The following is a 24,471-nucleotide window of genomic DNA, read 5'->3' on the forward strand; positions in this document are numbered from 1 at the left end:
ACCGGAGCACTTTCTTCTTAGTTGCAGGTGGTGTGAGCTTGGTTATCGCGGAAGTGCTTGGACTACGAAACACGAAATCAATAGGAAGAAAGAGTCATCCCGACCCACGTTAGTGATTCGGGCTTCGATACGGAGCTCATCACGTTCATTCATAACATAGATAATAAATAAGTGAATAAAAGTAAATAAAATAGAAACACGAGAATTTACGTGGTTCGGCATAAAAGCCTACGTCCATGGGTTGTTGGGGGAAAAATTCAATATATCATGTGATGATTTTATAATGTCTCATGACCTCACATATTGCTCAATACAATAAGAGAATTTAGTCTTAGAAGAGTTGGTGGAGAGTACATGCAGAGAGCCGGTAGAGAGCCTATCTCGAGTCCCTTTGATTTGTGGGGGAGCTGCTCCTTATATAAAGGTTATTTCCTTGGAGTGATAGAGTCCAACTTGACTTGTGATATATTTTCCTTTTAGGAGTATAAGCTAACTTCTTTGTCTTATCTATTTATTGTCTTATCTCTTGGCTTTATCTATTCCCTTAGTGATAGGTTTTCAAAGAGTTTGACCCAGTCAATTTAGTCCCTAATAGATGCCCTCGATTCTTAAGGTCAACTTGTTTATCAAGAAAGTCTTGAGAATCTTTAAGTCAACCATGATGGAGGTAACATGCAGAAAAAGAAATTTTGGTAGTTGGTTCATAGTTTTTCACTATTATGCAATGGAGATCTCTATAAGTTCTCCTCAAGAATAATTTGTAAAATTTGTAGTAAGGGCCTTCGAGGATGGGCCCTTGTGAAATTTGTTAGTAAGAGCTTTTGCATAGTGATTGTATGTGAGAATGTTTATCGTTAGTAGAGTGCGTATGTTTCCAATGGCATTAACAATTCTTCTTGGTTCTTATATATATATAACATCCCTGAAAAAGATATTTTATATTTTTCTCCGTCATAGACATCTACTCTAGAATTTTAGTAAAGAAGAAGTTAGACAGGTCCAATTGCAAATGCAAATCCTTGAAATCTCTTGAACCTGATGGCTTTAGTGTTGATCTCTATAAAAAATATTGGGCTACAATGGACGATGTGGTCAGTGCAACTATTCTAAACTTCCTTCAAGCATATGCTAATCTTCATTCTCTTAATCATATTCATGATATTTCTCTAATCCCCAAAGTCGAAAGTCCCATGAGTGTAACTAAATATAGACCAATTATCTTATGTAATGTCATGTATAAGCTTGCATCATAGACATTTTTGCAGATAGATTGAAGAAATCCTTCCATCCATTATTGCCAAGTATCAAAGTGCTTTCATTCTGGAAAAATTGATCACAGACAATATTTTGGTTGCCTACAAAGCACTCTACACACAACGAAGATAAAAAAGATAGAAATGGGCACATGGCCATAACATTAGATATGCCAAAAGCATATTATAATGTGAAATGGTCATTTGTAGACAAAGTTAATGGAAGCTAGGGTTCTATGAGAGATGGATTGCTATGATCATGAAATGTGTGCACACAATTTCATATGCTATCATTGTAAACGGAAAATCGTATGGGAAGATCTAGCCTACAAGTAGGGTTGAGAACTGACAATGTTGGAGTCGGAGTGCCCTACCTCCGACTTTGACTTCGACTCCGACTTTGTTGGAGGTTGAATCCGACCTTCGACTCGACTCCAATTCGCATAGCCTCTGATCTGAATTCGACTTGTCGGAGCGAAGTCGAATTTGAGCTTTTTTATTGGGCTTTTTTTCTTAGCCCATTTGAAAATTTTGAGCTCTCATTAATCGGATTGGGCTTCCAGATTTCAGTTTTTTTAAAAATTTTAAATTTCAATTTTATTAAAACATAACCAAAATTAAAAAAATAAATCATTGTATAAATTAATGTTATTATACATTAGTATTATATATTATTATATATTAATGTTTATACGTTAGTATTACATGTTACTATACATTAATTATTATACATTAGTAATACATGTTATTATAAATGTATATATTTATGTTTATACATAATACATTAGTTATTATATAATTAGTATTACATCTTATTATATATTAGTGTTTATACGTTAGTTGTTATTATACATTACTGTTACATGATAGTAATAGTTAACAGTATGGTGTTTAGTATACTAAACTATTATTACTTAATTTAATCTATTTATATTATAGTATAAGTATATTATTTTATAATAATTTGCTCATACTAGTATATTATTGAATTTAACTAACTATATAAGTTATAGTTATATAATATATATATATATGATTAATATATAAAAAATACATATATTTTTATAAAATATATACAAAATCGGAGTCAGAGTCGGTACATCGCTACCTTCGACTCCAACTTTTTTGGTGAAAAAAACTCAGCTATTAGCAATTCTTATAATCCCTCTAGCCATTAGCAATCAGAGTGTTCAAGGAAAAATATTACAAGAAAACTCAGCTACTAGATGCCAATCTAGGTTACAGACCATCCATTTCTTGGAAAAGTATACATTTTGCTATTGGTCTACTCCAAAAGGGTCTTCTGTGGAGAATTCTTCTGTGGAGAATGGGAGATGGTAATAGCACCGAGATCTAGAAATATAAATAGTTACCCCAACCCAATTCATTCAAGGTGCAATCACAAGTTAAAGTCCTACATGAAGAAGCTAAAGTTCAGTAACTCATCGACCCAAATACGGGATAGTGGAATACCTCTCTCATTCATGAAGCATTCAATAACAAAGAAGCAAAAATGATATGTGGGTTTCCACGCTCTGTTTGAATGCTAAGAATATATCAGATCATCTGTGAATAGTAATGAAATAGTATTAAACTGTTTGTGAATAGTAATGAAATAGTCTGAGAATAGTTTTATTCTCAAACATACTCGTCTAATCAAAATACTAGAATCCATAAGTTGGTCTTACATTGAAAACGGTTCCTTCTCAATTAGAAGTGCTTACCATCTCGAAAAGTAGCTAGAAAAGGAAGGATGGAGAGTGCTCGACCAACAGCAAGAAAGACTTTTAAAAGCAATTTGGAAGTTCAATGTTCCAGGATTGATAAAGAATTTTCTATAGAAAGCATGCCGCAAGGTTTTACCTACAAAAAGAATCTTGCATAAAAGGAAAATAACAAAAGATTCCTTATGTCCTATCTATCAACAAGAAAAATAATAGTTTGTCATATCCTTTGAAATTGTGCAAATGATGTTTGGTCAGAGAGAAAAAGCAACATTCATAAGAGATCAAATTACTCAAACAATTTATTGGATCTTTGGGACCAATTGCAGACTCATTACCATAGGGAGGCTTTGGACTGGATAACAGTTATAATGAGTAGGCAATGTTTTTGAAGAAACTCTTTCATCTTTGAAGGTACCTTCGCTAGCTCAAGATAGATTGTTAACTCTGTCGAAGGGACAATAACAGATTATTATATGGCAAAAAGTGAGCAAACGGTCCTCAACAGTGATATAGCAGGGGTAGCATGGATAAACCTTGGCTGTGATGGTAAGAGACTCTGAGGGGGAAGCCTTGGCTGTGATGCACACATAGGGCTCATAAAAAATCTGAAAATCCGACTCCGAATCTGGCTTCGCTTTAGCTCTACTCCAACTTTGCTTCCGACCCCAACTTCACTTTAGCTCTATTCCGTTTTGTCGGAGTCAGATTTCTTTTTTAATTTTTCAGTTGGAGTCGGAGTCGACCTCCGACTTTGCCCTTCGACTCCGACTCTGAATCCGATTTCAATATTGTACATATGTTATAAAAATATGTATTTATCTATCATATATACTAGTATAGTTACATAGTTATTACACAATTATATAACTAGAACTGATATAGTTAAATTCAATAATATACTAGTGTGAACAAATTATTATAAACTAATACACTTATACCATAACATAAGTAGACTAATGATAGGTTATTAAATGTAAACATTATAATACTACTACCATACAGAATCAAGTATAGAAATTTGTTAGACACTAGTATTTAAATAAGTCTAGTATAATAAATTAGTAACATATATACTAATTTACTAAAGTATAATAACATGCACTTAGACACTAGAAAGTCTAGTGTTTAATCAAGTTAGAAATGAGTTTAGACATTAGTATAATAACATGTAATTAGACACTAGAAATAAGTCTATTATAGAAATAAGTTATAAATAAGTTAGAAATTAGTATATTATAATAGCATGTAATGTTATAGTATAATATCATGTAATTAGGCACTATAGTATAAGTCTAGTATAAAAATAAGTTAAATATTAGTATAGAAGTAAATTAGCAGGGAATGATTTAATTTTAATTTTTAAACTTTTTAAAAAATTGAAATTTGAAAGCCTACAAAAAAATTCTTTCTAAATGAGATAAATATGAAGCTAAAAGAAGAAGAAGCACAAAGTTGTAAGTCTAAATCCGACTCCGCTCCGACAAGTCGGAGTCGTAGTCGAAATTCGAATTTGAATTCCGACAAAATCGTAGTCAAAGTCAGATTTAGAAAAATTCAACTCCGACTAATTAGTTGGTGCTCACGCCTATGCGCACACAAATTTCTTTGATAACATAACCTAAAGTGGCTGAAACCTTAATATCATGGAAAGCGATAGTGTTTTATCGAGACCTGGGAATCCAGAAAACAATCTTTGATGGTGATGCTCTGGCTGTCATTCAGGAGGCTAGAAGAGAGGGGCAAAATAGAGGTCATTGTGGACAGTTGGTTAAGGACATCAAATCTCTACTCAAGAGCAGTGAAAATTGGGGTCACAAGTTGGCAAAGATGGCGATTAGGGAGGCTGAGGAAAGAATCTGGATATTTTTATGGCTGAAAAGTCTAGTTGTCATTTGTAACTCAGAATATCTTGAGTTAATTAAGTTCTATTGTTTCAATAAATAAATAAATAAATCATTACTCCGATCTTTATTATTTTAATAAAGTTTCCAAATTTCAATGTGAGAAAAGAGGACTACAGATATTAGAAACTCAATATCTGTCAATTATTATTTGGATTTAAATTGATGAGTTACTGATCTAACATCAAAGTTAGAAAAAAACAATAATATGATAATAAATGTGCACTAGTACTTATCAATAAAATTAAAATATCGTCTTCTTCTATAATAATAATATAACTGTACATAGTACTTTATTTTGCATATTAATTGCGAGTTTTATTATGTACAAGCAAGTTTGCATACCAATCTGTATATTAATATTGTTGCATTCATATTTTAAATTTAAATTAGTACTGTTTTCAATAAAATCTACTTTCTGACCAATCATATTGAATAGATGCACGTATTAGTGTACATAATCTCTTATAATTAAATTTTTCCTACTTGCAATGATCAGTTAAAAACAATCTAAATTTTCGAACATAAAAGGATTATTTAAGAGTTGTAGCTTACAAAGAGATTAGTTAAACACATTTTATATACTATACTTTTACCACATTTTATAAACACGGTACGGTTTCTAATCATCCTTAGATCATCTATTAATTTTTAAAAATAAATTCAAAAGTTGATAGATAATGTCACTTTATCATAATAAGTAAAATCATATATATTCGAACCTCGCCAAAAAAGGAATCGATAATGAGTGCGAGCTATTGTGTTTTAGCCTAGATCATTAAAACAAATGATAGTAAAAATCAATGATAAAGCGCCTAATAATTAATTAAGAATACTTTATTAAAATAAAATATTAATGATAAACCGGAATCATTTCAATAAACTATAGTATTTACGATCATTAAAAGATGGTATGGTGGGGGATGATCATTAAATAATACATATATATTTATATATTTTATCTGAATTTAAATAATAATAATAATAATAATAATTGTGTGAATTAAAGTTATGTCCATATCATTACTCATAAGAACCTAAGAGACGTTGATGATCCGCTTGGTTAAAAGCAAAGCGCGCGCACCAACTGAAAGATGGTATGGTGGGGGGATGATCTACTTTCTCATTTGTGTTTTTCAAGCAAAAAGAGGAGGCAAGCTAGCTAGCTAGCTAGCTACCAAGGTAGGCGTACGTACGTGTTGGTTTTCATTGATTGTTATCTATATTATCTGCACGTAACAAACACTACAATTCTAATCTTTTTAGGGGACCAATTGTTATCAATTTTGTTATGCAAGTTCGCATTGCATATCAATAACCATGAAGGCATGATGATGAGTGTGACAATTATATATTGCTTCTATGCATAATTGGTTGGCAAAACATAAGAAAATTGAAAGGTAACTTAGAATATTTTCTGTCGTCAGTTCATATTCCAAATTCCTAACTTATAAAATTTTAGAACTTGAAAGGATCAAAATATTTCCAAGTCGGTATGTAGAGCACACCGTCATATCACTTAAATAATAAGATTTAATTTGTAAAATTTAAATTTTATATTTCAAAAGTGAGTCTTCATACTTTGCCTTATAGATACTAAACAAAAGTGAGTATTCATTCTTCAAAAGTCTCCAACCTTATTTTGCTAGGAGAGCCAAATTAAACATCCTTAAATTTTTAAACCCCATCCCACCTTGAACCTTAGAGTTAAACAACTTCTCCTAACTAACCCAATGAATCTTCCTCCCCTGAGATTGATTTCCCCACTAGAATTGAGCCATCAAACTCTCCAACTCAGAGCATAAAGACTTAGGAAACATGAAACAGCTCATAGCATAGGTCGGAATAGATATTGTTATAGGTTTTATTAGTACCTCCTTCACCCCTTGTGACAACAAATTACCTTTCCACAATTAAAGTTTCTGCCATAGTTGTTGTTTAATAATGGAAAAGCTTGTTTCTTTGACCTACCCACCATGGGAGGAAGTCTCAAATACTTCTCAAATTATTGTATATGACTAGCCCCCCCCCCAAAGCTGCATAATCCGAACCCTCAAGTCTTCAATTAACATTCCTACTAAAAACCATAAAAGTTTTTTCTTTATTAATACATCGAATAGATGCTCTCTCATATGTATCAATAAAGAATGAAACTTTTCAGTAGTATCCACATCCACCTTACAAAAACTACACTATTATTTGCAAACAACAAATGATTGACTCTCGGGGCCCCTCTACAAATTTTAACACCCTCAATAACCTCCTTGCCAACTGTCCTTTTTAACAAACTGATAAGGCTTTATGTGTATAAGAGAAATAGATAGGGAGACAAAGGATCTCTCTGCCTAATTCCTCGAATTGGAATAATAGGATCTTTACGACACCCATTTACCAAAACAAAGAAAGAAACTGTTTTAATACACTGCATGACTAAATTAATTAGTCCTCTAGCAAAACCAAGAGCCTCCATCATTCTTTCCTAAAACAACCACTCTACTCTATCGTATGCCTTACTCATATCAAGTTTGAGTGACATAAAACCCTTTCTTCCTTTTCTCTTATTTCTCAAGAAATGTAGCAACTCTTAAGCTATCTTAACATTATTTGAAATCTGTCTACCACGCACAAAAGCAAATTGAGTCTCCGAAATAATCAAAGGCATCACTTTCTTTAACCTAATTACAATAACTTTTGATAAAATCTTATAGAGCACATTGCAAAGGCTAATTGGCCTAAACTCTGCCACTTTAGTTGGACCAAATTTCTTGGTAATTAATGTAATATAAGTATGATTTAAATTCATAGGGAACTCTCCAGTATTCAAAGCCAAAAGCACTAAATCAATAACAGACTTACCAATCACCATCCAATACTTTTGAAAGAAAACTGGAGACATTCCATCTGGTCCAAGAGCCTTCGATGGATGCATCTATTTAATAGCAACTTCAACTTCCTTAGCCACATATGGTTTCATCAATTCCTCATTCATCTCCTCAGTCACTCTAACCTCATTCTTCTCTTTTTCTTAATTGGCCTACATTCTGTAGAAAGTAATACTTAGAAGAAGTGGGTAGAACTAATTGTTTACAGATTATATACAATGTCGACTCTCTATGGGATGTGTAATTTGATTCTTACCAGCTATCTATGGTCTCGTTCACTTTCACAAAACATCTCATCTTATCTAATCATTACAACTTTTTCAAATTTTCACATAAAATAAAATAAACAATTCAACTTTTTGAAATATCAAAACAAAAATAATATTAAAAAAATATATTCTAACAATATTTTATTCAACTTTCAACTTTTATCTCTAAGAGAGTTTGATGAAAACCACCACACTTGTAAAGTGGTGAGTATTTTCCATTTATATTGAATTACAAATTGCATGAAATAATTACATATCGATTACATATCAATTGGAGGACAAATAAATGGAAAGTATATACAAAAGAATCTCCTAGAATTAGGGTCAATTATGTCACATATGGCAAGCCTTAGATTAAGGCAAAGTATCCTCAACCCCCGCCGCAAGTTGAGCGTCGGATTGGAACGAACGTGAAGCTTGGATCGGAAAAATTCAAAAAGACGTTGATTAACACTTTTTGTGAAGATGTCGACAACCTGTAGGTGAGAGGGCATATACTGCGTGTGAAGTTTGCCAGCGACAACAAGTTCTCAAAGAAAATGATAGTCTAATTCAACATACTTGGCCCGCTTGTGAGAAACTGGGGTGGAGCTCAAAAAAATGGCACTTTTGTTGTAGCATAAGAGAAAAGGCCGTTGTGGAATGGGAATCTAAAGGTCACAAAGGAGATGCGTAAGTTAAAGAAGTTTGGCTGCAATTTGCGCAAGAGCACGATATTCAGATTCACAACTAGAATGAGATACAATAGGTTGCTTCTTAGCACTCTAAAAAACCAAATTGTCACCAAGATAAATAAAGTAGCCTGAGGTAAAACGATGAGTGTCGGGACATCCTGCTCAGTCAGTATTAAAGTAAGCAACTAGAGCACCAGGAGTAGCAAATGGGAGAAATGTAAGGCCAAAATGGAGGGTGCCCTTGACATAGAGAAGAATATGCTTAACAGTAAGAAAATGATCTTCAGTTGGAGCATGCAGAAATTGGTTGACAGAGTTGACAACATGAGCAATGTCGGGGCGTGTGATGGTCAAGTATTGAAGTGCACCAACGAGAGACATGTAAACATTTTTAGTAAGAGTATCATTGAGGAATGCATTCTTGACGTCAAGTTGATGAAGAGGCCATTTGTTGGTCACAACAATAGAAAGCATAACATGAACAGTGGTAGCCTTGATAATAGGACTTAAAGTGTCAATATAGTCAAGACCAGGTAACTGTGTATTGCCCTTGGCAACAAGGCAGACTTTGAGACGTTTAATGGATCTATCCGGTAGATATGTGGTCCGGAACACCCATTTGGAGCCCACAATGTTGGTATTTGCAGGTCGAAGGGCCAAAATCTAGGTGCGATTATTTTGCAAGGCTTGAACTTCTTCATCCATGGCAGCAAGCCAAGCAAGATTCTTAGCAGTAGATTTCAATCCTTTAGGCTTAGTTTTGAAAATACTAGCTTTAGCTCGTGTGAGCATAGGGTGAGAACCTAACGAAAATGCAGGAGCAGGAACATGAGGAACGATCTATGTCTTAGTAGAGGGCGGGTTAGAAGCCGGGTGCGGGTAGGTTACTGCAAAAGAATTAGTAGCCTACAAAGACTCATCCACTGGGTCAGTACATATAGCACATGGGGTAGATCCGGATTGAGTAATGTGCAGAGAATGGTGTGCAGGGGAAAAGGGAGGGGGATCTGTATGCAAAAGACTAGGTTCCATAAAGTTGGAAAAATGTAAAGAGGAAAGAGGCTGAGCCTGGGAGGTATCAATGAAAGGGAAATGATTTTCATCAAATTGAGCATGTCGAGTAATATATAGCAGAGAGGTGATGGGATCAAGGCACCGAAACCCTTTATAAGAGGCAGTGTAACCCAAAAACATGCAGGAAATACTACGAAGAGAAGAGTTTTTAGGCATATAATCACGCAAACAATGATAAACACAACAACCAAAGGGATGAAAATTTTCATAATTCGGAGAGGAACCATATAAAAGCTCAAATGGTGACTTACCTCCATGAAGTGGTGTGAGCAAACGGTTGATGATGTAAGCTGCAGTGCTAAAGGCGTCAACCTAGAAGTAAGGAGAAAGGTGAGAGTAGAAAAGAAGGGCCAAGCCGGTCTCAATCACGTGGCAGTGTTTTCATTCAGTACCACCATTTTGGGCGGGGGTGTATATGGACAGGAAAGTTGATGGCGAATGCCAGAGGTACGATGATGAGCTTTGAAGCAATTGCTAGTAAATTCGGCCCCACCATCATTTTGAAAAATCTTGATACAAGCAAAATATTGATTTTTCACAAATTTTTGAAACTGAGTGAAAACATCATAAAATTAATATTTGAATTTCAAAGGATAAAGCCAAGTGAACCGTGAATAATCATCAATGAAGAGAACGTAATAGGCAAATCCCAAATTTGATTTGACGGGGAAGGGCCCCATATGTCACAATAAATAAGATCTAACACATGAGACGACTTATGTTCGTTATGTGAATAAGGCAAACGATAATTTTTCGTAAGTTGACATGTACTATACAAAGTTGGAGAGGCAATAAAGATGTAAGATAAAGATGTCTTTTTTTTATTTAAATAAGACATAACAGAATGATTCACATGTCCAAGATGAGCATGCCATAAATCATATGAAGCATGTAGAGATTTATTCTTAAGGATAGAAATAAAAGTGGAGTTGCCCCGCTCTAACACATATAAGCCTTCATCTCTCTTATCGGCTGCTACCACCCTTCCTGTTTGACTATTCTGAACAATGACAAGATTATTAGTAAATGTAACGGATAAAAAAAAATCATACGTTAATTTACTAATTGAAAGAAGATTTTTGGTGAGGTGAGGAACAACCAAGACATCTAATAAATGAATATTTGGGGTAGGAGAGAGGATACCAGTATGTGTAATGGGTAGGGAAGCACCATTCTCCACAATTACCGAGTCCTTACCCGTATATTGACTGGACTGGTCGTAAATGGATGAGTCAGTGGACATATGGACCGAAGCCTCAATATCCAAGAACCAATCAGAGGCCTCAAATTCACTTAGAGAGCATGAACTAGTGAAGACCTTGGCAACATGAGCACTGGACTCGCTGCGTGCATACCGCTGGTTGCACCGATCAGTAAAGTGACCATCCATTCGAAAAATTTGGCAGCGGGGAGGGTGGCGACCTTGACTAGAGTGGGAGTGGCCTCTGTTTGAAAAAGTGCAGCCATGACCATTGGTTCAACCATGCGAGTTGCAGGCGAAGTTCCTTTGGTTCGACAACTGGGGACCACGATTTGTGGTGGTGAATGCCGTAGCAGGAGGAGAAGAAGTCTCAAGGGACTTCTGAGAAATCTCAAAGCTCTAAGCTTTGGAGATCAAATAGGTAAAACAAGAGGGAGGTATAAGGGCCATTTGCGCAGTGGAAAAGCTCGAGAAGTCGGAGCCGAGGCCACGGAGTAACCAGTGCACCTTATCAGTGCCATCAACAGGCCGACCAATCTCATGGAGTTGTTCACAGAGGGCCTTGAAGGCTCGGGCATAGGCAGCAATAAAACATGTGCCGCTCTTCATCAGATAGAGATCGTCTTTGAGGCGGAGTTCGCAGGCCTTCGAATGATGGCTGAACGTATTCTCCAAGGCGAGCCAGACCTTGCGTGTGGTGGAGAGGCCAATGACCTCAACCATGGCCTCTTCGGTGAGAGAGGAAAGCAATAGGCTTAGGAGGCATTGGTCATCAGCTTTCCACGCCAAGTGTTTGTCATTTGGCATGTGAGAGTTGGCAGCTTCAAACCGAGGTGGCGGCATAATGTTTCCATCAACATAGCCCAATAATTATTGGCTCTCAAGAAAGGGAAGGAGTTGGCTCTTCCATAGGAGATAGTTGGTGGAAGAAAGCTTGATAGTCACCATGTGAATCAAGGTGTTGAAAGGGAGAAGGGTGGGGGAGGATTCGGTAGCCATCGGGAGGGACGATGAAGGGATCGAACAAGGGATTATAATCCAGTTCGGCTCGTGATACCATGAGAGAGTTTGATGAAAACCACCACACTTGTAAAGTGGTGAGTATTTTCCATTTATATTAAATTACAAATTGCATGAAATAATTACATATCAATTACATATCAATTGGAGGACAAATAAATGTAAAGTATATACAAAAGAATCTCCTAGAATTAGGGGTCAGTTATGTCACATATGGCAAGCCTTAGATTAAGGCAAAGTATCCTCAATAATCTCAACTCATCTCATCTCATTTGTGAAAACAAACGAGGCCTTTATTGACAAAGAAGTTTTCCACAAGTGTATGTCCGGTAATTTAAAGAAAAATTTCTCAATCCAATAGTTTCAAGAGTATGAACACGAAGTCTCAAACCAAGAGCATATGGTTTATACGGCTTGTCCCCAAGTCGCATAATACTAAAACTCAATAATAGTCTCTTTTCGATTTAGTAGTGTTGGGGACAAAACTGGCCAGTGTGCCCACACATTAAGTGATGATGGGATAAGACATGCACAATACGGGGACTAACATCTTCAAATAAAGGAAAACTAAAGGATCATGTTTCATCTTCTTCTTCCTCCTTCCTTTTACCTTAGCCAACTTTTGAGTTAAGTAGTGTTGGGGGCCAAAAGCTACAACTCAGACCGACACATTGAAAATATAATTAATAAAGGCTTGCTAAAAAGTAATATTGATGGGACAAAACTTGCACAATAAGGAGTTGAACATTTTCAAAGAAAGGAAGACCAAAGAGTAAGGTTCATCTTCTTCTCTTCCTCCATTTATAGATTTCCACACCATTGAAAAGGTCAAGCTAGGTTTTCAATGTAATAGACAGTTCAAGAAAGGAAGTGCCTGTATTAACACCATTTATAGTAGATTTTAGTATTTTACACCCCAAAGCCATTGACATAGAAATGTATACCACAAACGCAACAAGTACTAGCACTACCGTGAGAGCAAAGCATGACCATCAGACTAATTATTAGCCACCAGATTTGGAAAAAACAAAAACAAAAAGGAACCAGCAATTAGTATAATGCTTGTTGATACCATCTAAAGTAAATAAGGAATGCATATTTAATGTCACTGTTAAGGTGTGTTTTGTAACCACCCAGCCGTAGAGGAAGAATGCGTCATTCCCGGCCCACGATAAAGATTTAGGTCTCAATCGGTGTGATTTGGAGCCCATGATGGCTGTCCAGATTGATAACACGGTGTCCGTACATACGTCCATTGTAGTAAATAGAAGATAAATACAACAAATATAGCTGGAGAACAAGATACAAAAATTTACATGGTTTGGCACAGTGCCTACGTCCATGGGTCATTTGGGGTGCAATTCCACTATAAATATGAGTATTTTACAGTCTCTCACGATCTCTCGTAGCTCACTGTACAAATGATAAAGCTGGACTTTTCCATCTAGAGGTTGAAGGAGCTCTCTCCTTCCAGTCGCCCAGGAGAAGTCTAGACAAAGAAGAAGAAGCCACAGAAGTCTTTGATCTCAGATCCCTTTTATTCACCCCTGTCAATGGTTGGTGAAGAATTTAACTTTAAGTCACTTTGACGTTCTCCCTTATGCCTGACCCTATTTCCCTCTCATTTTTCTCTTTTTTCCCGTCACCTCCTTTCTTTTCCCCTACATATTATTCTACCTTATCCTTTGCTTGTCCCATCCTAATGGCACCTCATGGGCTGGGCTTGGAGCGCCATATGGGCCATGGGATTGTATCCCTTCCAGTCACATAGACAGAAAGTCATGTCTTATACACGAACATATATACTTAAAGTAAACCAATTATAGCTCTTAGTTGCTGCCCAACTTTAACCACTCGGCGTGCCGCCTTGTACAAATGTGTATTTTTATTTTTTTCTCATTTTTCTTTTCATATTTTTTTAACATGTTTAAATAGTTTTTTTTTAAAAAATCATTTTTTAACACTAAAAATCACTTTCTTAATCATTAAGTAAAAAAAAAAAATTAAATACACAAGTGGTCAAAATGAGGGGGCAAACTAGCATTTTCCTAAATTATTTCGGGCATTAAACAGAAGTTTTTCCTTTCTTTCTATCCGATTTTTATGAACTTATTGTTGGCCACGATCATTATGAAACATGTTATATATCATGCCCTTTTTAAGTACTGTCCAGCCTAAATTGGCCGTAATCAATTCCTGACCCAAGATGGCCAGGAGAAAGAGCTGTATGTCTCTCTATTATCGTTCCATATGGGGGACCTTCAAAAATCGTGTGCCTCACATAATTAGCTTAATTTGTTATCATACATATTGTAAAAGTGTAAAAAAATAAAGTGTTTTGGTGTCATAATAACTAAAATTACACCAAAAGAAAACAGTAAGTATATATGAACCACAAAAGGATCCAATGGAAGCCCACCAAAATAGGGAGCCTTTCATAACAAACTTTCCCCATTTCATATTCTAACACTCAATTCTACCTTCCAAACAAGACTACGCACCAGAAAATGAACTGAAACCTCTTCACTTAAAGACCCCAAACTAATTGGTTTTTAACAAACAAAAAAAATTCACATAAATATTTAACCTCCAAAAACTCTGATTCACCAAAGCAAAGGCCACCCCCAGGAAGTATCATGTCTTCTTCCTGTTCTTGGCCTTGTTCAGCTCTCCCTAGAGCAATTCATATTGCCTTGGCAATCATTTTTGTAGTCTCTGTCTCCTTTCTGGATCATGTCAATGGAATGGACGCCAAAACAGTGATTGACTCTCCTTTATTGACACAAAAAATTGGCACCAACCGCACGATAAAGGTCGATCTCAATGGCGATGGAGACTTCAACTCTGTCCAAGCTGCCATTGATTCTGTTCCTGAAGGCAACTCTCAGTGGGTTATCATTCATCTTAGGAAAGGAGTCTACAGGTAATTCTCTCTCTCTCTCTCTCTCTCTCTCTCTCTCTGCGTCGGCATACGTGAATGATGATCTAATACCATGCATGCATGCATGCCATCTATGATATTTTGATTAATGGCAGAGAAAAGGTGCATATCCCAAAAAACAAGCCCTATATATTTCTGAGAGGAAACGGGAGAGGAAGATCAGCAATTGTATGGTCCGAAAGCTCTTCTGACAACGTGGCTTCTGCAACTTTTAAGGTCGAATCCCACAACTTCATTGCCTTCGGTGTTAGCTTCAAGGTAATCCATGCATCTTTTTTTCTTTCTTACAGATGTTTCTTTCTTTAATATTATGTGATATGGCTAAATGGTGCTCTCTTAACCATTTAATCTGCATTTTTCGAAGCCAAATCATACTTAAAAAATTAACTCTACACCTTTTTTCTGCCTAGAACTTCCATTTTCAACTGTTAATATGCTAATTCCCCATTTACACACAAACAATTCGCTTTCTAATGCCTTGACTCAACATGCTTTGAACGTTTCAAATTTTGTTTTTATTTTTTCACATAGAACACTTCTATTTTGGAGACATGCAGTAAAAAGGCATATAGTATATGTTATAGAAACAAAAGCTTCACTCAAAGGATCACCAAAATAGTTCGATTTTCAACCATAATTAACAAATAATTCTTCTCATCAGCCACTATTTATTGCACACACTTTACACCCATTGAAAAAATAAAGAAAAAGTTGTCAGGTGTTGGGTGTGGGGGTGAATAGTGGCTGATGCATAGCAAAACCCATAATTAAATCCCTGATCTACTTCCCCCGCCCCCGGGGAAATGATCAATCTTAATGCAGAATGAGGCTCCCATTCTGCATTCAATTTTCCCCTTTTAACTTCTTTGTTTTTTGGGTCTCCAATTAATGCAGAATGAGGCTCCCACAGGGGTTGCTTATACCTCACAGAATCAGTCAGTGGCAGCATTTGTTGCCGCAGACAAAGTAGCATTTTACCACTGCGCATTCTTCAGTACACACAACACCCTCTTTGATTACAAAGGCAGGCATTATTACGATAACTGTTACATCCAAGGCTCCATTGACTTCATCTTTGGCCGCGGCAGATCCGTCTTCCATGTAACCATAAATTTCATTCAGTACTCACTTTCGCCTCTTTTTTTCTTTACTCAAATTAATTAATGATATGTACAAATTGTTTATGTGATCATGCAGAGCTGTGAGATCTTTGTAATATCAGATAAGAGGGTGACGATTCATGGATCAATCACAGCTCAAAACAGGGGAAGTGCAAATGAGAATAGTGGGTTTGTTTTTGTTAAAGGAAAGGTGTATGGCATTGGTGGTGTGTATTTGGGAAGAGCTAAAGGTGCATATTCCAGAGTGGTTTTTGCAAAGACGTACCTCTCTAATACTATTGAACCTCATGGCTGGACCAATTGGAGCTATGACGGCACCACAGAGTAAGAATTCCTTACCATTTATTTTCCTACAGATTTTCCAACCCTACTAACTTTTTTAAAATAACCAAGTATGATAAAAATATATATATATATATATATATATATATATATTGTTCTGAGTTCTAACACCGAACACGTTGTGTGCATGATTAAAACAGGAATCTATATCACGCGGAGTTTAAGTGCCATGGACCAGGAGCAGAGTCAGAAAAGCGTGCTCCATGGTCCAAAGAACTCACCGAGAAAGAAGCTGCCCCTTTCTTATCTATAGATTACATCAACGGCGAGGAATGGCTGCCAGTTTGGCTATGAAGAATTTCGTCCTATATTATAGCCACTAGAAAGAGAGAGAAACTTTCTTAAAAAAATGTTGCGGGGGTTACAGATGACAAGCATGCATTAGCTGCTGATCCCCCAGTTTAAGTTACATGATTCATATGATAATTTTGCAATTCAGTGTTGTAAGAGTTTGGTGAATCTTGCTCGATCGTTGGCAATGTAGAATGCGAGTGCATTAATATATCGTCAAGCTTTCAATTTGAATTTCCAAGATAGATCTGCGTTTCTGTAAATTGATTATTGCGTTCTTTGTCAAATACATTATTTTCACACGAATTAAGCACTAAGCAGTAGCTTCATTAATTATTCAAAGCTATGATTACATGATTTTGTACTATCAAGCATGGCATGGCAATTCATGAGATGGTTTAAATTTTGGGATCAAAATCCGCCACCAATTCCTCCACCTGAACCAGCCCCACCACCAAAGCCACCACCAGCACCGCCTCCTGCTCCACCACCAAAGCCACCACCAGCACCGCCTCCTGCTCCACCGCCAAGGCCACCACCAGCACCGCCTCCTGCTCCACCTCCAAAGCCACCTCCGGAACCACCTCCAAATCCACCACCTAAACCTCCACCACTACCGGACCCACCTCCAAAGCCTCCTCCGGTGTTATTCTAAGGGGTGTGATCACCAAACGGTGTACCCCTTGGAATAATATTCTCTAACATGGTGATGGTTCCCATGAGGGGTGATGTTAAAGGAAGTGTCAAGAGACACAACCTTTTGATTTAGTCAAAAGGTTGTGTCACTTCTTAAGGATGTGACTTTTGGGTTACTATTGGTTTACCAATGGTTGTGCCTTTTCACAATAGGATGTGTCACTCCTTAAGGTTGTGACCTTTGGGCTACCATTGGTTAACCAATGGATGTGCCCTTTACCAACCGGTGCATGATGGCCTATAAATAGGGGTCATTGGTGCACAAACAAATGCACTCAATTCCCTTTGTTCATCACCAACTTGTGGGACAAATACCCTCACGGGAGTGTCACCATATTGTCGTAATTCCGCTTCTAATTGTTATTTAATTCTCTACAGTGGTATCAGAGCCAGGTCATGTCAGAGGGAATTTTATCGCGCATTACAAAGACGATAAATAGGCAAGTGCTTGGTTTGGCAACCACACTTGCATATTTTAATCATCTTCGTTTGCTTGAAAATCCGAGAGAGAAACTTTTTCAGATCACGGTGGGGGGTTTAGAGTATACTGGTAATCTTCAAAATTTAGTAAATTGTTACTATTTTGAAGAAAATTATTGGTATTATTTTACACAAAGGAATAGTGATTTAAATACCCCATTTGTCCACAAAGTTACTGTTTCGGCCGGTCGCCGGAGCCTCTCACCACCGCCGGACGTCGTCGACCTCGGGAGCACGTCGGAGTCGTCGTCGCGGGCCACCATTTGGTCGGACGGGGCTGAGGAAATCGCACGCAGGGACACTGCAGTGCGCCTGCGTGAGGTTGAAGACAACCCAGGACGAAACGGTGCCGTTTCGTCCAACGGTCATCTCGTTCAAACCATTCCAAGGCTAAACGACAGTGTCGTTCAGCCAACGGAGGTTAATAACGGTAAAAACGACATTGTCGTTTTGCCCGTTTCTGACCCTCTGGAGCCGAGCCGCCAAGCCGAGCCGCCAAGCCGAGTCGACAACCGAGCCGTTGACCGAGCCGTTGACCGAGCCGAGTACCGAGCCGTTGACCGAGCCGTTGACCGAGCCGCCTCCAGAAGCCGATCTCCAGAACACGGCTTGAACCGGCTGAACCGGTTCACCCGGTTTCCTGAACCGGTTCAGGGCAGAAAATTTCAATCGGGCCGTTCGAGATCATTTCAAGCCCGATTTGGTCCGTTCAAAAGCCGTTGTGCTCCAAATTTCAATTCAAATTATTATAAAGCACCTGTTGATCGAAATTACCGCCAGAAATTCTTTGAAAAAGGTGAAACATCAAGGAAAGGTCGTGGATATCCTCGATCGGGGCGTCAGTTTTATTATTCTCCTTATATAAAATATAATAGGAGAATTTCTAGGCTGCCACCTTGGATTAAACCCAAGGGTTATTATTATTACTAATTAAGTTTGTAATAATTTTAATTTTTCACAGTTGAACTATTATATTTAAATAGTACACATTTATTATTTCTACATTCTTCTTGTTGATTAATTTTTTAAGGTTTATTATTCATGGCACCGAAGAAAAGTATTGATCCCTCGGGGATAGAAAAATTGAATGGAAGAAATTTCCGGGCCTGGAAAAGGCATATAACTTTTCTTCTAACCCATGAAAAAACCTTATATACATTAACAACACCAAAGCCATGGGAAGGAAATGTAGAAGATGATGAAAGTGTAAACAGCATTTTAAATGTAGATAAATGGATAGAACACAATGCATGGGCAAAAGCTTTAATTTTGCATTGCATGAGTGATCACATTATTCCTTTATTTGAAGACTATGAAACTGCTAAAGAAATTATGGATGCAGTTGAAGCAAAGTATGGTTTAAGGTCGGATACTTATATACAGTTATTGTTGGATAAGTATAATCGGACTTGTATGAAAGAGAATGATGATATTGGCGATCATGTACTTCAAATGGAGTTGATGGCGAAAGAATTAAATGATGCCGGTCATCCTCTCAGTGATAAAATGCAAGTTACAACCATACTAAATAGTCTTCCTTCATCTTGGGATCACATTATTACTTCTTTAACACACAGTGGAAATGAAGTAATAATGATATCGCTTCCAGTACTTTTAGTACTTGAAGGAGAAAGGATGAAAAGAAGGAATAAAGATGGTGAATCATCCAATTTATTAATGGCTCAAGATAAGCGTTCTACACAGAATAAGATGAAGCCAAAACAGTTCAAGAAAAAGAAATGGTTAAAAAGAAAACAAAATAAACCATTTTCTGGAAACTGTTTTAAGTGTGGAAAGAAGGGTCATTACAAATCACAATGTCCTAACAAAGGAAAAGCACAAGAAAGTAAGGAAATTGTGATGACAATCTCAGAAGTAATGCTAGTGGAACCAGTGACAGATTCATGGTGGGTTGACTCTGCAGCGACAAGACATATATGTAGGAACAGAGATATGTTTGTCAAACTTGAAGATAAACAAACTGGAGAGCACAAAGTATATATGGGCAACAATACATATTGCGATGTCTTGGGGCAAGGTACATGTAAATTCAAAGTAAATGGTTCCATTATTTTACTTAGTGATGTTCTATATGTACCTAGTATTCGTAGAAATTTAGTATCTGTGCCTGTACTAGATCAGAAAGGCTACACAGTTGAGTTTAAGTCTGGAACCGTTGTAATTAGTAAGGGAAATGTGTCAGTGAAAGGCGTGAAAGATCACAATATGTATGTACTGAATGTTGATATTAATAAAGTACCTATTTCTGAGTATTTGAATGTGTCTACTGATTGTACATATTTATGGCACTTAAGATTAGGCCATATAAATAAAAATAAAATGATCAGAATGTATAAAAGTGGATTAATACCACAAATAAACTCAGATAATTTTGGTATATGTGAACCATGTATCAAAGGAAAAATGAGTAGTAAATCTTTTTCAAAAAGTTGGAAATCTACGGATTTACTAGAAATTATACATTCTGATGTGTGTGGACCTTTTAAAACAAAAACTCATAGAGGAATGGAGTATTTTATTACTTTCACTGATGATTATTCAAGATATGGACAAATCTACTTACTCAAGCATAAATCTGATGCAATTGAGAAATTTAAAGAATTTAAATTAGAAGTAGAAACCCAGTTGGGTAGATCCATTAAAAGTTTGAATAGTGATAGAGGAGGAGAATTTGAAGTTTTAGACAATTTCTGCAAATTGAATGGTATAAGACATATTTATACTATGCCATATAAACCTCAACAAAATGGCATTGCAGAAAGAAGAAATAGAACTCTATTGGATATGGTGCGATCGATGATGGCATATGCTGATCTACCAATACATTTTTGGGGTGAAGCATTATCGACTGCTGCATATATATTAAATAGAGTTGAAACTAAAGCGAAACCTCTTACACCTTACGAATTATGGACGGGACATAAACCAGACTTAAGTAAACTCAAAGTGTGGGGTTGTAAGGCACAAGTGCTTATCCCAAGGCCACTAAGGGATAAATTAAAAAGTAAAACCTGGGAATGCAGGTTTATTGGGTATGTAGAAAACGGAAGTGGCTACAGATTTTATCATTCTGAAAAAGGATTGATAGAAAGTAGGGATGCCGTTTTCTTGGAAAACACGAACCTTGTTACTCCTGTTGATCAAATAGATTTATTAAATGATTTAGAGAATCAACGGATCTCCACAGAATCTGACAATGAAAATAATGATATTATTCAAATCCAGAATAATAAAAGAAAGTCAGATGAAAATCAATTTTCAGGCATTGATGTTGGAGACAGTGGGAGTAAAAGATCCAGAAGACCATCAATATTATTTCAAGATCATTATGCACTAAATACCAGTTTGGAAAATTTAGATAATGATCCTGAAAATTTTTCTGAGGCAGTCAATAGTATTGATTCAGATAAATGGCTTGAGGCCATGAAAGATGAAATAGAATCAATAAACAAAAATAATGTTTGGGAGTTAACAGATCTTCCAAAAGATAGAAAAGCTATTGGCTGTAAATGGGTTCTCAGAAGAAAATTTAAAGTTGATGGCAGTTTGGAAAGGTACAAAGCAAGGTTAGTGGCCAAGGGATATACTCAACAACCAGGTGTAGACTTTGTGGATACATATTCGCCTGTGGCGAAGTTCACATCCGTAAGGATCATCATGTCCATTGTTGCCAGGATGAATTTGGAATTACATCAGTTAGATGTAAAAACAGCTTTTCTCAATGGTGAATTAAAAGAGGATATCTTTATGATTCAACCAGAAGGATTCCAAATTAAAGGACATAAAGAGAAAGTCTACAGGTTGAGAAAGTCACTGTATGGACTTAAGCAATCTTCAAGACAGTGGTACTTGAAATTTCACCAAGCCATTTTGGAAATGGGATATGAAATGAGTCCACTAGATCACTGTGTATACATATGGAAAAATGATAATCAATTAACATTATTATCATTATATGTTGATGATATATTACTGGCAAGTAATTGTCTAGATATGATGCATGCAACAAAGGAATTCTTGAAATCTAAATTTGAAATGAAAGACATGGGTGAAGCCGCTTATGTTCTTGGTATAAGAATTTCTAGAGATAGAAATTCAAATCTATTGTATTTAGATCAAGAGAAATATCTAGAAAAAGTAATTAAAAGATTTGGTATGGAAAATTGTAAATTTTTAAGTACGCCTGTTTGCAAAGCTCATACTTTAAATAAAAGTATGTGCCCAAAAGATGAGGATGAAATAAGTGAAATGCTTAAAGTTCCCTATGCTCAAGCTGTGGGAAGCCTCATGTATGCAATGACAAGTACCAGACCAGATATTTGTCATGCAGTTGGATTGGTAAGTAGATTTCAATCCAATCCAGGTAAAGAACATTGGCAAGCAGTTAAGCGTATATTGAGATATTTACAAGGTACCAAAAATTTGAAATTGTGCTTTGGAAACAGTGATCTAGAATTAATCGGCTATAGTGATGCTGATTTTGGAAGTGATGTAGATGATAGAAAATCTATAACTGGATATATATTTCTATTTGGTGGAACAGCAGTTTCTTGGTTAAGTAAGAAACAGGGCTGTGTTGCTAAGTCTACTATGGAAGCATAATATATTGCTTGTAGTACTGCAGTGAGTAATGCGGTGTGGATAAAACGCTTTGTTGAAAGCTTAAATTTGGGTACATCCACAGAACCAATCAATGTGTTTTGTGATAATCAGTCTGCCATTTCTTTGATAAAAAGTGGAACACAGAGTTCCAAGGGAAAACACATTGATGTGCATTATCACTATATTTTAGATATAGTGGAAAGAGGTGAGGTCAAGGTTAATTTCGTTTCCTCGACCGAGATGGTAGCAGATCCAATGACCAAAGGTTTATCTCTGGAGAAATTCAGAGAACATGTGACTAGAATGGGATTGAGAGAAACCTAGGTGAAGCAATCTCATGGTCAGCATGTATAACTCAGCAAATTCTGGGGACGCCTAGAAAATTGGAGTTATAGAGATACCCAAATGAAAATTTTGGTCATTTGTAAAGTCACTGATAAGGTGATCAAAGAAAACCTCAGGAATGGCCTTAGGGTGAGTACTTGATAAAATTTCAGTGCAGATTGATTAATCAAGTAAAAGGTTGATCATGGTAAAGTCGCTGATAAGGTGATTAAGGAAAGACTCAGGTGAGTAAGTACTTAACGAAAATTCAGTGCCATTCACTAAAGTTTTAGTGAAATGTGATTTGATTACCCAAGTAAATGGTTAATCATTTGCAAAGTCGTTGATAAGGTGATTAGGGAAAAACCTCAGGAATAGCCTCTAGAGGAAGTACTTAACGAAAATTCAGCGCAGGTCAATACATGTGTTATGTATTCGGCTGAAGTCGTCAATTGTGACAGAGGAATGGATTGTTGATCCAGTCACGGAGAATTGATGCCATTCACTAAAAATTTTTTTAGTGAAATGTAGTCACCCCTAATATGTGGTCAGTGGGAGCACATATGGTAAAGGGTGCGGTCAGATAAGGTAATGACAAAAACGTGTGCATGTAGAGGCTTGTCATGCTCTGACGCCGATCTGCAAGAGTTGCAGATGAGAGTTGAGTAGTGGAAAGCTCATATTGGTACCAAGGTAAAATACTCAACTGGATCATCACCGTTTTGTGTGATCAAGTGGGAGATGTTATTCTAAGGGGTGTGATCACCAAACGGTGTACCCCTTGGAATAATATTCTCTAACATGGTGATGGTTCCCATGAGGGGTGATGTTAAAGGAAGTGTCAAGAGACACAACCTTTTGATTTAGTCAAAAGGTTGTGTCACTTCTTAAGGATGTGACTTTTGGGTTACTATTGGTTTACCAATGGTTGTGCCTTTTCACAATAGGATGTGTCACTCCTTAAGGTTGTGACCTTTGGGCTACCATTGGTTAACCAATGGATGTGCCCTTTACCAACCGGTGCATGATGGCCTATAAATAGGGGTCATTGGTGCACAAACAAATGCACTCAATTCCCTTTGTTCATCACCAACTTGTGGGACAAATACCCTCACGGGAGTGTCACCATATTGTCGTAATTCCGCTTCTAATTGTTATTTAATTCTCTACATCCGGCACCACCACGCTGACCGAATCCTCCTGCACTTCCTCCACCGAAACCACCGCTTATGCTCTCAGCATACTCAACTTTCTCCAATTTTCGACACTCAGCCAGCTGTCCTACCACCAGCAATAGCAGCAGCATCACACCAAGGTACGAGGAAACCTTTCCCATCTTTTCTCAAAACCAGAGGATCAGCTAGAGAGAAGCATAGAAGAAAGCTTTCTTCTTAATGCTTGGTGCTAGCAAACCGAGTAGCAGTGCCTTTTATAGAGGGCAAAGGATGCATGCATTAATGCACGTACGTAGTTGAAATCTAAATGCTTTCGTGTGCATGCATGCCATTGTGGACTTCCAATCCCTTAATTAGCACGATTATGAACAGATCAAGAAGAGAAAATTTCAACTGGTTCCGATAACGAATGATAAATGGCCGCAAGAAGGCTTGAAGAAAACCCTAGCTAGATAAGGTTGTAGGCTAATTAAGATG

The 24,471-nt window shown here is 36.8% G+C and overlaps 1 protein-coding gene across 1 annotated transcript; it reads left to right on the forward strand.

Moving 5' to 3' along the window:
* The first annotated feature begins 14,469 nt into the window (after nt 1–14,469).
* LOC108994779 (probable pectinesterase 67) lies at nt 14,470–16,930 on the forward strand. Its single transcript, XM_018970113.2, has 5 exons — nt 14,470–14,924; nt 15,038–15,200; nt 15,837–16,043; nt 16,140–16,387; nt 16,546–16,930. Exons 1-5 carry the CDS (start codon nt 14,638–14,640, stop codon nt 16,697–16,699), a joined length of 1,059 nt encoding a protein of 352 aa, XP_018825658.1. The 5' UTR covers nt 14,470–14,637; the 3' UTR covers nt 16,700–16,930.
* Nucleotides 16,931–24,471: the final 7,541 nt, after the last annotated feature.

Source organism: Juglans regia, chromosome 12 (genome assembly GCF_001411555.2).
Source record: "Juglans regia cultivar Chandler chromosome 12, Walnut 2.0, whole genome shotgun sequence".
Classification (NCBI taxonomy): Eukaryota; Viridiplantae; Streptophyta; class Magnoliopsida; order Fagales; family Juglandaceae; genus Juglans; species Juglans regia.

Excerpts from the sequence above, each read along its gene's own strand:
- LOC108994779 (XM_018970113.2), top strand. The coding sequence starts at position 14,638 with ATGTCTTCTTCCTGTTCTTGGCCTTGTTCAGCTCTCCCTAGAGCAATT. Across the intron at positions 14,925-15,037 it reads CTTAGGAAAGGAGTCTACAG|AGAAAAGGTGCATATCCCAA; the intron begins GTAATTCTCTCT and ends GATTAATGGCAG. Across the intron at positions 16,388-16,545 it reads AGCTATGACGGCACCACAGA|GAATCTATATCACGCGGAGT; the intron begins GTAAGAATTCCT and ends TGATTAAAACAG.